Source organism: Linderina pennispora (assembly GCF_002104995.1).
Source record: "Linderina pennispora strain ATCC 12442 chromosome Unknown DL89scaffold_1, whole genome shotgun sequence".
Lineage (NCBI taxonomy): Eukaryota > Fungi > Kickxellomycota > Kickxellomycetes > Kickxellales > Kickxellaceae > Linderina > Linderina pennispora.
In genome coordinates this window covers 824,172-839,485 of record NW_024468249.1, presented here as the reverse complement: position 1 = coordinate 839,485, position 15,314 = coordinate 824,172, and the positions used below count along the sequence as shown (strand labels likewise).

Sequence of the window (15,314 nt, the reverse complement as noted above, 5' to 3'; positions counted from 1 at the left end):
ACGTCAAAGGCCTGCAAGCAGTCCCCGAGCAAGCGCGCATCCTATTCCATGAAGCCAGTGTTCCCGCGGCCTGCACAGCCTTCGGATGGACCGGACCTTTGCACACCTCCAGAACAGCCCGGACATTGGTAAACAAGAAGCGCAAGCAGCGCCGGTGGCTGCTGGACGGGGCAAGTAGTAGCAGCAGCAACAAGGGCGCCTCATTTTTGGCGCAATCTCACACTGGGGCCTCTGCCTCCCTGCCACGTAGCAGACCCTGACAGCATTTCACACTGGTTGGGCGTAGCACTATAGCGGCCCGCCCGGTGGCCTCCTTTCACACGCACTGGCCTCCGGCGCCAGACGATACACAGGCGTGAATTTGCAGCAGATAGCAGCGGGCTGGCTATCATCCAGGAGGCTGCCAGCAGCAGCGATAGCATGTGGAAGTCGGCTGGACCGGGGAATAAAGCCAAGCCAGGGAAATTATCAGCCAGTCTTATCGCTCGCAGATGTCTCCGAACGGGAGCGACGAGGCGGCGTGCCTGCCACCTGCTCCGCACACACCGTCCTGTCCCCCCCAAAATTTCGCTCATGAAAGCAAAAACGATCTTTATGATTTCCTTATCTCGAGGCCATTTTCTCCGATACCCACACTGGCCGTGACGGAGGTGGAGGAGGGCTAGCCGCTTATAAAAGGGAACCGTCGTTCCGCGTCCCTATTCAGCTGCGTTCTCCTTTTCTGCTGTTATTCATCTCCTTCTTCCCAACTCATTTTTATACACATTAGCCACAATGTTCGCTCTGCGCACTGCCAACAACGTCTCTGCTCGTTCGGTAAGTACCAAAGCTGCGCACCGGTCACTGCCCTTGATTTGCCTCTACGCTCTTCATCTCCAAGAAGCCCCTGCGGTATCTCCTTCCCTACCTCTTCCCTCTTCCACCCAGCACGAAATCGCAGTGGTTCTAGCACCAGGTGCGACTGCTGAATCCTCTGCTGTTGTGTCAGGGGGTGAGCGGGGGATAGGTAGCCTGCACGGACTATAGACTCCTCTCAGCCAAGGGGATCTTGCTCAACTTTATGCGCGTCTTTATGCACATGCATGCCCAAGGCAGGACATCTGTAATAAAGAGCTGCGCGGATGGGTAAGGAGCAGCTCTGGTTGGCTGGTCCAAGTCCGTCGGGAGAAGAGGCTGCAGAAGGGCGACTTCTCGATCTACAAACTTGGGTCGGGTCCCGATCTCACCCGCGAGCCAGCCTGGCTATTTCTCCGCCCTTTCGCTTACTCGCCTTTATGTGGCCGGGCTGGGCGTGTGAGCGCACGAACCAGCTTGCTATTGTGCGTCCTTGACAGCGACGTGGAATTATTCTGTGCCGCGCGTCGGATCCCGATCTCCACTTTGTGGGAAGAGAGATTTGTGGAATTGCAAGATTGCACTGGTGGCTAATTTACCCTTTTCCCGCTCCACTGTAGGCCAACCTTGCCCCGGCTATCGCCGCACTGGCCCGCTTCAAGTCCACCGCCTCGTCCACCTCGGTAAGTATCGGTGTCTGTTTGTTCATGCGACTCCCGTCAACACGGCGGATCGCTGTTCAGACCCAACCGCCACCGGCAGTGTCGGTCGATGGCGAGGGATTGCCACCCGCCCGTAGGGAGAACCCGGGAGACCGACCAAGTAGCTAACCAGACTTCCTGTTGTCGCAATATTGTAGTCGCTGAAGCAGCGTGTCCAGGAGCTCATCCCCGAGAAGGTCGCTGAGGTCAAGGAGGTCAAGCAAAAGTACGGCGATCGCGTCCTCGGCGAGACCACTGTCAACATGGCTTACGGTGGCATGCGCGGCATCAAGGGTATGATCTGGGACACCTCTCTGCTCGATGCCAGCGAGGGTATCCGCTTCCGCGGCATGACTATCCCCGAGGTCCAGGAGTCGCTGCCCAAGGCCGAGGGCACCACTGAGGTCACCCCCGAGGGTCTGTTCTGGCTCCTGCTTACCGGCGAGGTCCCGACCCTGGCCCAGGCCCAGTCTGTCACCGACGAGCTCAACTCGCGCGCTGTCCTGCCGTCGTTTGTCGAGGATCTGATTGACCGGTGCCCCAACACACTGCACCCGATGTCGCAGTTCTCGATCGCCGTCAACGCCCTCCAGCATGAGTCCAAGTTTGCCAAGGCGTACCACGCCGGCATCAACCGCAAGGACTACTGGGACCCGGTGTTCGAGGACTCGCTCGACCTGCTGGCCAAGCTGCCGCTCGTCGCCTCGCGCATCTACCGCAATGTCTTCAAGGACGGCAAGTACGGCGCCATCGACACCTCGGTTGACTACTCGCAGAACTTTGCCAACCTCCTCGGGTTCTCGGAGAACAAGGAGTTTGCCGATCTGATGCGCATGTACCTCGTCATCCACTCTGACCACGAGGGCGGCAATGTCTCGGCTCACACCACCCATCTTGTCGGCTCTGCCCTGTCCGACCCGTACCTGTCGTTCGCTGCTGGTCTCAACGGCCTCGCCGGTCCGCTGCACGGCCTTGCCAACCAGGAGGTCCTCCGCTGGATCCTTGACATGACCACCGCCCTGGGCACTGAGACCCCGACCGAGGACCAGATCCGCGACTACTGCTGGAAGACCCTGAACTCGGGCCGCGTCGTGCCTGGCTACGGGCACGCCGTGCTGCGCAAGACCGATCCGCGCTACATGGCCCAGCGCGAGTTTGCGCTCAAGCACCTGCCCAACGACAACCTGTTCAAGACCGTGTCGGCCATGTACAAGGTTGTTCCGGGAGTCCTGACCGAGCACGGCAAGACCAAGAACCCGTGGCCCAACGTCGATGCCCACTCGGGTGTCCTCCTCCGTCACTACGGCCTTGTCGAGCAGGACTTCTACACTGTCCTGTTCGGTGTGTCGCGCGCCTACGGTGTCCTGGCCCAGCTCATCTGGGACCGCGCCCTCGGTCTGTCGATCGAGCGCCCCAAGTCGCTGACCACCGAGTCCATCCGCAAGATGTTCGAGAAGTAAGCGCTCCAAAAGTAACACTCTTCTTCTGTACACACCTTCAACGATATTTCCCAATATTTTCCGCTCTAAACTCGCAATGCTATGATGACACTATCAAAGCACACGTGCAAAGGGTCACGCTACTGCATCCCATATGCCGTCTGATGGCGCCAATCATGGTGATGGGGTTAAAGGGCAGGTGGGGCAGGGAGAGGTATAAAAGGCGCGAGAGCACACCTTTCCTCCACTTTTTTTCGCTTTTTTCATTGCTAAACGGCTACGTTTTTGCGCTCGCATCTCAGAAATGCCTTCATACTACGAGCTCTATCGCACCAGCACTCTCGGCATGGCCCTGACAGACTCTCTGGATGAGCTGATCCAGGCTGGACACATTACGCCACAGCTGGCAATACAGGTGCTGGAGCAATACGACAAGAGCATCTCTGAGGCCCTGGCCAACAAGGTCAAGGCCAAGGCGATGCTGAAGGGGCACCTCAGCACATACCGGTTCTGCGACGATGTCTGGACGTTCATAATCAAGGACCCGACATTCAAGTTTGAGCACGACACGGCGAGCTGTAACAAGGTGAAGATTGTTGCGTGCAATGCTAGGCGTCCAGGAGAAGTCTAAATGTATTAAAATAAAGCTATTGAAGTCGCCGCCGGATCACGCCCACCAGGCCGCCGATGCGTCGCCAGTGGCGGGCCCATTGCGTGGCGATGCTCAGCGTGAAGCCCTGGACAAAGGGGATGAGCATGGCATCGACGAACAGGCGTTTCCACCAGGGCTTGCCAAGCGGAGGCAGCGGTCTTGTTGTCTTTGGCGGTTCAGCAGGGTGCGGCTGCGGCTGCGGCGGGTGGGGTACTAGTACGCGGCCAATGCCGCTGACGTGCGCAGAATATAGCGTGTCGGTGTGCCGTGCTGTGTCCATTAGGTGCGAATATGCCGATATGCTTTAAGCTGTCGGGTTGGGCAGCCGTGAAGCCAGCACAGCGGTTTCCGATTTGTGACGTGGGCGTTTCTCGTTAATATGGGACGGTGTGGCGGGGGCAAGTGCAGCAGCAGCAGCCAATGGAGCCTGCCCAGCAAGCCAGCATGGTCTTTTTTATTGTGTGCCCAAGCTGCTGTTCAATTGTCAAGCAATTTCAGCTTCACTTTCTTCCTTTTTTGCAATTGAAACACCGTTACTTTAAAATGTACAACATCTTTCAGCGGCTCAGCAGCATAACGTCGTTCGCAATGTCGACGCTGATGGTGTTGGCGGTGCTGATTTCGCTGACGACGCCGTTCATTCCGTCGTCGCCGACGCACAGCGTGACGCTGCATTCGGTGCAGAACGCCAAGGGCCGCGTGGTGGACCAGTTTGACCGGACAGCGCGCAAGTCGGAGTTTGCGCGGCTGACGTTTGACCTTGATGCGGACCTGTCGTCGATGTTCAACTGGAACACGAAGCTGCTGTTTGCGTATATCACGGCGGACTTTGAGAGCGCCGATTACTCGACGAACCGCGTGGTGGTGTGGGACAGGATCATCCGGAACACGCGGCAGGCGAAGCTGCGGCTGCGGAAGCACCACAACAAGTACACGCTGAGAAACATGAAGCAGACGTTCGAGGGCGTGGAGGGAGCGAACCTGACGCTGCACATTAACCCGGTGCCGTACCTTGGCATTATGTATGACAAGGAGGTTGTGAGCATCCCATTCAGTATCCCGCGCCCGGTGGTCAAGGACAGCGCCAAGGAGAAGGCAAAGACAAAGAGGGGCAAGAAGGTCTGAGGTGTTTGCAGTCAATAAATACGATCCAATGACGGACTAGCAGGAACTGCTGAGCGTAACAGGACACGCGTAACGGGGGCCGGTGCAACCCGGGAGCTGCGGGCAGGTCGGAATATTCTGGCGGATAAATAAGAGCGGCGGTGGCAGCCTCTAGTCTTCGGCAAACGGAGAACCGGGACCACAGAAGGCGCGCTGGGGGCTTCTGCCGCCCAGCCCAAAAAGGCCAAAGTTCCACGGCTGCTAATTCCACGCACAGGCACGGTCGCCGCAAAGTCACTGGCTGGGTGTGACAGGCGGGGTAGCCGGATCGTCCACAGGAGCTGGCCGGAGTGACCTCCAGCAAATTCACTTGCGCCTTATCTAGCGCACAGGCCCTCCTGGGTGCTCCTTGTGCCTCGCGTTATCAGCTGCATTTCCTATCCTGCTCCGGCATGTGCCAGACGGCTAGGGCGATACCAAAAGGAGGATTTTTGGCTCGTTATCTCTCCCGACCCTAATGCTTGAAGCGATAAAATGGACATTGAGGAACACGGGACAAGCTAGTAGTCGTTAATTGCCGGGCCCAGCGTCGGGCGGAATCCCTTTGGGCCAAAGTGCTTCGCGTAGCACTGGCGGCAGTAGATCTCGCCATCGCGTTCGGTCAGCTGCAGCGAGCTGATGGTTGTGTTGCAGAGTCTGCAGCGGATGCACTTCTTGTGGTACTTGCGGCCAGCAGCAACGCCGGCCTCGGCTGCGTAGATGCGGTCGTTGCATCGCGGGCAGATGTCGGCTGGCACGTTGAACGCCATTTTCTTGGGCTGGTATGCGCGCCCATACAGCCCGCCCCGCGACGAGCCGGGCCGAGGCGCGGTCTGCACCGGCGACGGCGGGCCCACCGACGATGCCACTGCCGCAGCCGCAGCCGCAGCCGCCGATGCCGCACTAATAGTGCTGGTGTTGTATGAGCCGAGCGCCGGGCCGCGCGATCCACCGTCGAGGCTGCCGCTGTGCATGTGCTGCCGCGGAGGGCTGGCCGAGTATGGCGACACCAGGGGCATTGGCGGCACAGCATTGCTGGCGGCGCGGCTGCTGCGAGTCGGGGACTGCGAGTGGTCGGTGGAGCTGGACGTGGCGCGGGACCGCGTAATCCCGGCCTCGCTTACAGTCTCGGTGGACCCGCCGATGTTGTAGCCGCGCGGGCTGAACAGCTTCGTGTAGCAGTTGCGGCAGAACGCTTCGCCGTCGTGCTCTGTCACCGTGGCCGAGCTCAGCGACGTGCTGCAGCGCTTGCATCGGAAGCACGCCTTGTGCCATGGGCCCCGGGGGCCAACGACCTTCTCGGCGTGGTAGATCTGCTTGCTGCACCGCGGGCAGATGTCCTTGTTGGCTGCCACATTGAACCGCGGCCGCCCCGAGCTGAACACGCTTGACGGCGAGATGTCGCCCACGTGCTTGTATCCGCCCACCGTCACGCTGCTGCGCGATGGCGTTGTCCGGGGTGGTATCTGCGGCGGCTGGCTGGTATATGATGCCGGACGAATACACGCTGGCCCGGGACGGCGCCTCCGGTGCTGTCTGGTCTCGGTAGCTGCTGCTGACTGTTGCAATGCTGCGCTGGGGCAGCGCCGGTGCTTGCTGGTCGCGCGAATCGACTCGGGTGTTCTGTGGCGACTCGGCATACTGAGCGACCGGGCGTGCATTGACTGGCGGCGGTGGAGCCGCAGCGGCGCCTGAGATCGCATTGCGCGCTACAGGAAGAGAAAGACAAAACAAAGCGCTGGTATTAATACAAGGCCACAGGGAATGCCCCTCTACACACAATGCTTCCCATGCATTGTCAGTGCATGCACGCATTGTCCTGTTTCAGTATATTTCTTCGCTGAGCGCGTCGCAGTATAGAGGCTCGTGGCTCTTACCTCCAGGCCTGAACATGCGCGAGTGACACGTCCTGCAATACACTTCGTGCTCGTGCTCTGTCATCGTCGTCGAGTCCAGTCGCCGCTGGCATTCCTACATTGCCCGTGGCTGTTAGAACGTGTGGCCATTTGGAGGCTGCTGACCTGCAGGGTGGTTGTTTGAACTTGCGTGTGCCTCGTTGATATGTTACCTTACACTTGAAGCAGGACCGGTGCCAGGGGCCGTCGGGGCCGATAACCTAAAAGACCAAAGCGTTTAGCGGCTAAAGTCGACTTTCTTATTTTGGCTGGAATGGCGCTCACTGTCTGGGCAATTTCGGCCTCTATTTACCTCCTCTGCAGCATACACGCTTTTGCTGCACCGAGGGCATTTTGGAGCTTCGCCAAAGACGACCATTTCGGGTTGAATTTCTTATGAACAGCAGGAAAAAATAATAGCGAAAAAAAACGAAGCGAGCTGAACTAAAAAGAAAGGCAGAAAAACAACCTCCGCCAAGCGGGCTGGCCCGGTTATAGCCGATGATGTCGACCGCGCACAACCCACAAAGATGCAGCGCATTTTGGCAGGGCCTTAGCGCAAGACATAATTCGCCCAAAATCCGATGGGTGTTTTCTTCGTTTCGCATTTCGCCACTCCCTCTCTATAACCGCAGCGCAATGGTAAGGGTGCTGACGCAGCAAAACAATTACCGGCCGCCGGTGGTTGCTGACAAAGACACGCGTGTCGCTTGCATCTCCCGATCGCGATTCCCGATCACACTTGCTGATCGACAAACGCGTACCAGCTGTAGGACCATCTCAAGACGACCTTCGATAGCATCTGCGCCATCAACGGCAGCACCGGCGCCGTCATGATCCGGGCTGACGACGGCGAGATCATCCGCCAGTCAGGCCTGCAGTACAATTCAGACGAGACATTTGTTCTGTCGGGGCTGATGAAGGATGCCGCGCGCCTGGTAAGCATCGTCGACCCGAACATCAAGTCGTTGACACGCGTGACCATCTCCAGACAAAACGGCTCGTCAATTGTCGCCACAACGCACCAGGACCATGTGTTTGCAGTCAAGCTGGCGACCCGCTAGATCCCCAGGGCCCTATCGGTGATCACGCAGGGCTACAGCCTAGTGCCAAGCCTGCTGTTTCACCACCACCGCAGCTTTTCCTCTTCTGTTAGGTGCCCATTCTGAATTTTCTTTTCCTCATTTTTTCCATCTCTTTGTACTTTGAATTTTTGAATTCACATAATGTCGACCACAGCACAGCCAGACGCCGACGCCTACAACTCAAAGCTGCGCGCCATGGCCACATCGATGTTCCCGGGCCGCTCGCTGTCGCCCGAGGAGATTGACTATATTGTCCGACGAGAAAAGTTCAACGACAAGCACAAGGGCCACGAGGGCATGCACCTGATCATGTTTCTGATTCTGGTTGTCGCCATGGCCTCGCTACCGCAGACCGTAGCATTCTGGCGGAGACGGCACCCGCGGTCGTACCGGCTCGTCAGCATCGCCTCGATCTGCCTGATTCCGCCCTACTTTGCGCTGGGGTCCGGCTACTACCGGTTCATTGCCTATGTGGCTTGTCTACGCCATCGCCAACATTTATGTTTTGTACAAGGCGACGCGTGAGCCATTGCATCCGAGCACCCCGCGCAACGTGTACCAGTGGTTTGCCTTCATCAACAAGGCATCGTATGCGGTGTCGTTTCTGGGCGGGATCTTGTTCATGTTTTGTTTCTTTGACGTCATCCCGCGCTACACCTGACAGCGACTTTTTCATCCAAATGAGCATGACCACCGTGTTCTACGGGCTGTATTTCGGCTTGATGAGTCGCGATCTGGTCACGCTGTGCACAGACAAGATGGCTGCGACTCTGGGATACTCGAGCATGGCAAGTCTTCCAACAAAGACTCTGCCGAAGCACGTCTGTTGTGTGTGCGGTGCTGGACTCGTTCAGCGATGAGAGCGACCATGGCATGCTGTTTAGTGATTCGGATCTGTCGTCTGGCTCGAATGCTGGACCAGGTGTCAATGTCATTGCGGAGCCGACACATAGACTGGAGTGCGGACACGAGTTCCACGCCAGCTGCATCCGCGGGTGGTGTGTGGTTGGCAAGCGCGACATCTGCCCGTTCTGCCGTGAAAAGGTCGATCTTGAGACATTCAAGCAGAACCCGTGGGACAAGCAGGAGATCGTCTATGTCACAGCGCTCGAGTACATGCGCTACTTTATCAGCTGGCAGCCACTCACTATTCTGGTCCTGGCAACGATATACTGGATCCTTGGGCTGGAGTAGGTTGTAATGTGATCGCAATAGATGTCCTATAAGTGTGTCTTGCCCACGTTTATCGGCATTGTGACGAGGAAACAGCCCGCTGATCTGGGGCAGCACAAACGCTATCTGGTTAATTTCTTCCCTTGCTCTATTCTACCTGCACAATGTCTATTATCCTGGCCGAGCGGCTGAAGAGTCTGCAGCTCGATGGCCAGCCGGGGATCGCTCCCAAGGCCCTCCAGTTCTACGACATGATCACTCAGCGCGTGCGCACCTCCCGTAACAGCTCCTTCACGCTATGCCGCGAAACCATTGCCATCCAGCTGGCCTGCGAAAAGCTCTCAATCGAGTTCAACCAGGTTGCTGCCAGCACCATATCATCTGTAAGCCTGCCCATATACCAGGCATCAGTGCAGGAGGCGCGCGCTGCCCTAGGCCTGATCAAAAACATCACATTGGAGGAGCTCGACGTGCAGTTTGGCCCGCCCGAGGGCGTCATCCCGTATGCGCGCCAGCTGCTCGACGAATTCAAAGAAACACTAGGTGCGACTATGCCGGCGGCTGCCAGACGCAGCATGGACTGGTCCGGGTCTGTGTATGTTGCTGCGGCTTTCGCGCTAGCGTGCAAACATATGAAAAAGCGGGTGGTGGCCAAGACGAAATTGTTGAGCTTGGCAGGGATTAAGCCGACGGTGTTTGCGGGCGTGCAGAAAAAGATGGAGGACTACGGGAAAAAGACGCTGCAGGAGATTGCGGCGGGCGGGGGAGCTATGGCTAAGGCAGTAGCGAGAGCGCCTACGAAGAAGCGGGCAGCAGCTGTGGAACCACCGGCTGATTCGGCAGTATTGACGCAACCCAAACGAACCAGAACTCAGTCCGGCCGTTGGTAGAGGAAGAGGCAACGCAGTCTGCATTGCAGACAAGGAGTAGGCGTCGGGCTACTGCACCATCCGCAGCCGCCACGCCGCCACCACCTGTCAGAAAACAGCCAGCTAGAGCAGCAAGGGCGTCATCCGTCCGATCAGCAAAAGCACCGGTAGTACCTGTTAGGAAGACAGTGCGCAAACCTACATCGAAGAAGCCAGCCAAGCAGCCTCGAATTGGAATTGTGTCGATGATCCAGGACCGCGACTACAAATCGACTGCGTTGTATGCGGACTATCAGCAGTGGAAGCAGAACATATTATCACATTAGTCTCTCGAGGTTTCGTATTTCCAAACATGCGCACCGTGCAGTCAGTGCCAGTATCTTCGAGCAGCACTCATGGTGTTTGTGTGGAGGTTTTAGGAGGGAGCAGTGCGATACAGGCAGTCTATTGTGATGTCCACGACACAAACAAAAGCTTTCCTGAGTGAAGGGATGTTTAGTATCCAAGTGATGCACTGCAATAGTATTTCTTCAATATAATTCAATATTCTGCTCTGTCCATCCTCTTGGCAGCTTAATAATGTTTTTATGTGGTCATGTAGCTGTGGTGTGTGTACAAGCATGCTGGTGTGTGTATTGTATATTTGAGTGTAGTGGAATGCAGATGATGTAAAACGTAAACTGGTAATTTAACTATGCAATAAATATGTGGTGACATTTCTATATTGCCACAACGGCAGACTTTGAAGCGCAGCTGACTTTTCTGCCCGGCGGGGTCGGTGTAGGCAAGGGCTTGCGTACACTCTCAGTCCACTCAGTGACCATCGAGATGGGTCGCGGCTTCTTGGGGGCGCCAGCGTTCTTCAAGCGATCTGTTCCGGGACCCGGCCTTGGTACTCGGAGTGCTGTTGGTCTCCGCATCATCACTCTCGCTATCATCATCTGACTCTTGCTCGTCCTTGTCCACACCGTCGGCGTCGGCGTCGGCGTCCTTGCGCGTGCTCGAGGCGCTGCTAAAAACTGACTTGCAGATGCTTGCGGGCGATAGAGACGCAGCAGACCTGGGGGATCCTGAGCCAGAGCGGGACCTTTTTATACTGGCCATAGCGCGGAGCAGCGGCGACCTAGTCTTAGTGCTGTCGATACTCGTTTTGGCAGCTGCATTTGTTTTGGCTTTGGCTTTTTCCTTAGTCGTTTCCTTGGCCTTCGCCTTGGATTTGGTCTTCGCCTTGCCTTTTCTCTCCGGCTCCGAATCATCCGACTCCAAGGCATACTCCTGGCGGTGGTGCCTGCGCTCGCCGCGACCGGAGCCCTTCTTGTCGCGCGGATCCTCAAGCTCGCCGATGATGCGCTTCACTGGGCCTGGGACCTCGTCCCTGCCACCGGCTCTCTCCTGCGAGGGCACACGGTGGCGGTTTCCAGCACGCGCCTCGCGTTCGCGCCCGCGCCTTGACGTCGGCGGGCGATCCTGGTATCTGCGATGGTTGCCGCCGCGTCTGCTGCGGTAGTTGTCATCGCGCTCGTCATAGTGGTGGGCGTCATATTCACGATCATCGTACTCATCGTAGTAGTCGCTGCGGTAGGGCTCCTCGTCATCGTAGTCGTAGTAGTCGTAGTAGTCATCATTGTGCTGGCTTCTGCGACGCGCACGAGCGAGGAGCTTGCGCGGCTTGGACTGGTACGGGGAGGTGCGCTGGCGGAACTCGCGCTGTCTGTGGCGATCGGCCTCGTCGTACTCGCTGGAGTACGTCGGGTGCCGGTGAGCGTTGCCTCCATGCGGGCGTCTAGTGTGCCCGCGGTGCTCACCACCCTTCGAGGTATAGCGCTCGGAATCAATGTATGAAGTCGACGAGGAGACACTCAGTCTGCCGTGGTTCTTTTGAAGGGCGTGGCAGGAGGGCGAGCCCTGGTTGGGCGTGTCGTGGCGGCCGCCACGGTTGGGCTCGCGCTGGTGCTGCTGGCGCGGCGTCTGCTGCGACTGCGATGGTGGGGTCTGCTGCGGCTGCGATGGTGGGGTCTGCGGCTCCATTTGGCCTTGGAGCTGCTGCTGCTGGATCTGGAGCTGCTGCTGCAAGTACAGAAGCTGCTTCTGCGCCTGGGCAATGTCGGGCTGGAAGCTGTGACTGGAGCTGCCGCCAAGCCCGGGAATCGCCTTTTTGGCGACCTTGCGCGAATCAGCCTCGGCAAGAAGGGTCGGGCGGGTAGCGTAATCGCTGGTTGAGAACCGCTTCATCTTGCTGAGATCGCGCATGAGCGGGTTCTTGGCCATCGAGCCCTTGGCCGTCATTGGCAGGTTCGGAATGAAGCTCATCAATGACTGGTGGTTAGTCGCTGGCGTTATGTTCGGGGTCTTGGGTGCAAACACCGGAGTGCCATTGGGACCAACACCGACCTGGCCCATCATCCCGTTGAGCTGCATTGTACGTGGGTCACCCTGAATCACTGGCGACTGGGCAAACTGGGGGCCGCCGGGCTGATGAATGCCCATTGGGATTCCGTTCTGTGCGTAAAACTGCTGCATATGCTGCTGCTGGAGCTGCTGGGACAGCTTGCCAGGGTGCTCCATCATGCTGGCCATCTGCGCCAAGCCGACGTTATTGTAGAGCGCGCTTGTGCTGCTGCTGCCGTTGACACGCTGGCCGTTGCTGTTCATCAAAACCATGTGCGGGCCTATTGGGGTCCGGGCATTGTACATGGGCGAAATCGGCGAGGACTGCATTTGGGGCGTGAGAATCGTGTTTGGAAGCTGGCGCCCAGGGGTCATATTCGGAGTACCTGGGTACGCCCGACTGCCGACCATTGGGTTTCCCGCTGCTGCCGCCATCAGCATCTGCTGCTGCTGCATAAGAACCTGGTGTGGGAGCTGCTGGGACATCTGCCGAGGCGTTTGTGGACCAGATAGCGGCAGCTGCTGTTGGTCCTGCGCTGATGCCGATGCCAGTGACTGGGACTCGCATTCCTCGGTCGGCTTCGCTTCCGACAGTTGCTCCAAGCCCTGCTCTACCGGCACCTGCTGCGATTCAGTTTGAGACAGCCGATCGACCGCTGGCTGGCGATGCGATTTTTGGGAGGTAGGCGATGCTTTTTGGGACTGCTGGTGCGGCAGAAACTGGCCTTGGGCAGCCATCACAGTTTGTTGTGCATGGTACATGTTCATCTGTGCAGTCATGTGGGGGTGGTTGAGAGGCATGCTGAGCAGGGCCGGGTGCTGCATTGACGGGTGCAACTGCATCTGGTTGGTAAGCGATTGCGAGTTGGCGACGGGCTGGGGATTGAACTGGAGCGCGAGCTGCTGCATTTGCTGCTGCCTCAGCATCTTTATATGGCCGGGCTCTGTGCTGTGGGTCTGAGTGGGCGCACCATATGCTATATAGATTAGACACCCAGCGAGGGGGGAATGTTTAGTGTCGCATTTTTATCAGATATCGCACAGTACCGTCGGTCATTGCAGGGCAGGGGCAAGTTCCAGTGATATCAAATGCGAGCAGTCTCCACAATCTCCATCTGCAAGAGGCCCAATGGGAGACATTTAATCGGAGAGCAGTGAGTAGAACGCCCAGAATATCCCACATGGGTTGATAGGCAGATAAAGAAATAAGACACGGAGGAAAGCGATAGTGAAATATGACTGGAGGAGCATGTGGGCCAAGCAGATATGCACCTTTTGGTCAACATACAGAAGCGTTGCATTCAGTGGGCGGCGCAAATTACTTACCTTGCTGGGGTATCATGGCCGCGGAACTGCCGGACTGCTGGCTAGTCGTCGTGCCGGCCGCACGCCTCAGGCCGCCCAGCGGCACTGAGTCATTCTGGTCATCCAGCATTTCCCCCGAACCCGCCGGCACCGTTCCCAGTATGAATCATGCCAAATGCCATATTCTTGCCCATTGCGCTGGCCTCGCGCATGCGCTGAATATTAGCCGCCCGGTCGGTTATCTTGCGGTTCGGATCGCTGGATGGCTCTGGCTTGCTGCTGGTCAATGTCATAGTGGTCGCCTGCTTTGTAAGCGTCACCATTGCCTCTTCATCGCTGGACGTCGGGCTGCTAGAGCCGCGGGAGCCGCGGGAGCTGCGGGAAATGGCAAACTGCCGCTCAATCACATCCGTCGCCTCCATGGCGTTGTTCCCAGATACCATGGTCGCATGCTGTGCCATGGCTGCTGCCGCCGATACTGCAACCGGCTTGTGCGCGGCGGGCGGGGAGACCATGGGCTGGACGCGCGCCTGCACTTGCATCATCGGCTGCGCCTGCGCCTGCACCAATGGATGCACCAGCGGGCGTGGCTGCGCGGGTTCCCGGGCAAACTGGCTTGGAGGCTCCGCTGGCGTCATGGCAACCTGGTAGCCTCCACCATCATTTGACGACCCAATGGTATTCGAGTGGGGCCGTCCAAACTGCTCCCGTAGCTGCATCTCCAGCATAGCCTTCGGGTCAATCGGATCCAGGGACTCTTCGATATTTAGCAAAAAATCATAGTCCGACTGAACAGTGTTTTTGCGCGACGGCGCTTGCTGCATTGTGGCCAGCGCACTGAGTTCTGCCAGTGATTGCTCGGGAGCCGGGTCGGGTTGCGTGGCTGGCTGGCTTGGCTGGTCAAATACGATGCTGGCCGAGGGCAGATCTGACAATTCAAGGTTTACGTCAAGCGTAGGCAATGGCTTGAAGGGCTCGGCCGGCTGCTGGAACGAAGAGGTGTGCGGCTGGTGCGTAGCTGAGCGGCGACGGAGGCTGCGGCGGCTGCGGCGGCTTCGGCGATCCCTGGCTGTGTGCGCCCTTGCCTTTGCGATTAAAGAGCCGCATGGTTGCGAGTTTTTAGCAGAAATATTTGGGTAGGTTGTCTGGTTTGAGTTTGGTGCAAGGAGCGAGAGATAGTCTAAAAATGGTTGATGCTCAATAACCTATTTGTCTAGGTACGAAAGCGAAAGAAAGAAGAAGGCGAGAAAAAGAGACCAGGCCAAAATGTCTATCTTGAGGAGATATATTAATATGCGCTTTGAGGTGGAGAAAGGGTGAGTGGGTCGAGAAGTGTGCGAAAAAGGAGGGGAAAGGGTAATGAGAGAGGGGAAGTAGAAGAGTGTAGGATATTTAGGGCGTATTAAGAGAGTATCTCGAATGAAACAAAGATGCCAGAGAGAGGAACATCGGCGAGAAATATAAGGATGTTTACGAAAAGGGGCCAGTGTCAATGTAGGGTCCAGCGTGTTTTACAACCGCACTTGCACCTGGGAGTGATCGAGGGGAATGTAGCATTATCGCATGCTGGGATTTCAGGAGTTGTATCCCCCGGCCATTAGGCACGGCGCTGCTGTGTGGGTGAAATCTGGGAAGAAGCATGTCCGGTATTCATCTTTCCTGTGTGCTGTGCACGTCAGGTACACTGGTGTGCAGCTTTGTTTGCTCTGAACTTGCCTCCCCGCAGTAGTCCCAGTCGGTGTTACTTGCGCGGAGGCGCTCCCCTCCCCAGCATGGCGGGCAATAGATGGGAAATGCTGTACATGTCTTGGTCCATGGGAATGTCCAATT

The 15,314-nt window shown here is 57.4% G+C and overlaps 8 protein-coding genes across 8 annotated transcripts; 5 read left to right on the top strand and 3 right to left on the bottom strand.

The window, feature by feature from the left end:
- The first annotated feature begins 755 nt into the window (after positions 1 to 755).
- DL89DRAFT_319593 (citrate synthase) lies at positions 756 to 3,019 on the top strand. Its single transcript, XM_040891141.1, has 3 exons — positions 756 to 816; positions 1,455 to 1,517; positions 1,694 to 3,019. Exons 1-3 carry the CDS (start codon positions 775 to 777, stop codon positions 2,993 to 2,995), a joined length of 1,407 nt encoding a protein of 468 aa, XP_040747122.1. The 5' UTR covers positions 756 to 774; the 3' UTR covers positions 2,996 to 3,019.
- A 118-nt stretch (positions 3,020 to 3,137) lies between these two features.
- DL89DRAFT_6303 (transcription initiation factor IIA, gamma subunit) lies at positions 3,138 to 3,826 on the top strand. The gene has a single exon (XM_040891898.1). It carries the CDS (start codon positions 3,279 to 3,281, stop codon positions 3,603 to 3,605), a length of 327 nt encoding a protein of 108 aa, XP_040747121.1. The 5' UTR covers positions 3,138 to 3,278; the 3' UTR covers positions 3,606 to 3,826.
- Positions 3,591 to 3,930, bottom strand: DL89DRAFT_263916 (uncharacterized protein). Its single transcript, XM_040886025.1, has one exon. The coding sequence runs from the start codon at positions 3,904 to 3,906 to the stop codon at positions 3,622 to 3,624; it is 285 nt and encodes a 94-aa protein (XP_040747120.1). The 5' UTR covers positions 3,907 to 3,930; the 3' UTR covers positions 3,591 to 3,621.
- Positions 3,931 to 4,169: 239 nt separating this feature from the next.
- DL89DRAFT_289595 (signal peptidase 22 kDa subunit) lies at positions 4,170 to 4,751 on the top strand (the record flags this gene model as incomplete). Its single annotated transcript, XM_040889975.1, has 1 exon — positions 4,170 to 4,751. One exon carries the CDS (start codon positions 4,170 to 4,172, stop codon positions 4,749 to 4,751), a length of 582 nt encoding a protein of 193 aa, XP_040747119.1.
- Positions 4,752 to 5,290: 539 nt separating this feature from the next.
- Positions 5,291 to 7,108, bottom strand: DL89DRAFT_319591 (LIM-domain-containing protein; the record flags this gene model as incomplete). Its single annotated transcript, XM_040891140.1, has 5 exons — positions 6,978 to 7,108; positions 6,838 to 6,885; positions 6,647 to 6,740; positions 6,289 to 6,478; positions 5,291 to 6,248 (listed from the first exon to the last, which is right to left on the bottom strand). Exons 1-5 carry the CDS (start codon positions 7,041 to 7,043, stop codon positions 5,291 to 5,293), a joined length of 1,356 nt encoding a protein of 451 aa, XP_040747118.1. The 5' UTR covers positions 7,044 to 7,108.
- A 782-nt stretch (positions 7,109 to 7,890) lies between these two features.
- DL89DRAFT_289592 (uncharacterized protein) lies at positions 7,891 to 8,943 on the top strand (the record flags this gene model as incomplete). The annotated part of the gene is made up of 4 exons (XM_040889974.1): positions 7,891 to 8,220; positions 8,264 to 8,367; positions 8,414 to 8,570; positions 8,611 to 8,943. The coding sequence occupies 4 exons, from the start codon at positions 7,891 to 7,893 to the stop codon at positions 8,941 to 8,943; spliced, it is 924 nt and encodes a 307-aa protein (XP_040747117.1).
- Positions 8,944 to 9,086: 143 nt separating this feature from the next.
- Positions 9,087 to 9,771, top strand: DL89DRAFT_289591 (uncharacterized protein; the record flags this gene model as incomplete). The annotated part of the gene is made up of 2 exons (XM_040889973.1): positions 9,087 to 9,704; positions 9,736 to 9,771. The coding sequence occupies 2 exons, from the start codon at positions 9,087 to 9,089 to the stop codon at positions 9,769 to 9,771; spliced, it is 654 nt and encodes a 217-aa protein (XP_040747116.1).
- A 643-nt stretch (positions 9,772 to 10,414) lies between these two features.
- DL89DRAFT_6298 (uncharacterized protein) lies at positions 10,415 to 13,822 on the bottom strand. Its single transcript, XM_040891896.1, has 2 exons — positions 13,506 to 13,822; positions 10,415 to 13,156 (listed from the first exon to the last, which is right to left on the bottom strand). The coding sequence occupies exons 1-2, from the start codon at positions 13,612 to 13,614 to the stop codon at positions 10,605 to 10,607; spliced, it is 2,661 nt and encodes an 886-aa protein (XP_040747115.1). The 5' UTR covers positions 13,615 to 13,822; the 3' UTR covers positions 10,415 to 10,604.
- Between the last annotated feature and the right edge of the window lie 1,492 nt (positions 13,823 to 15,314).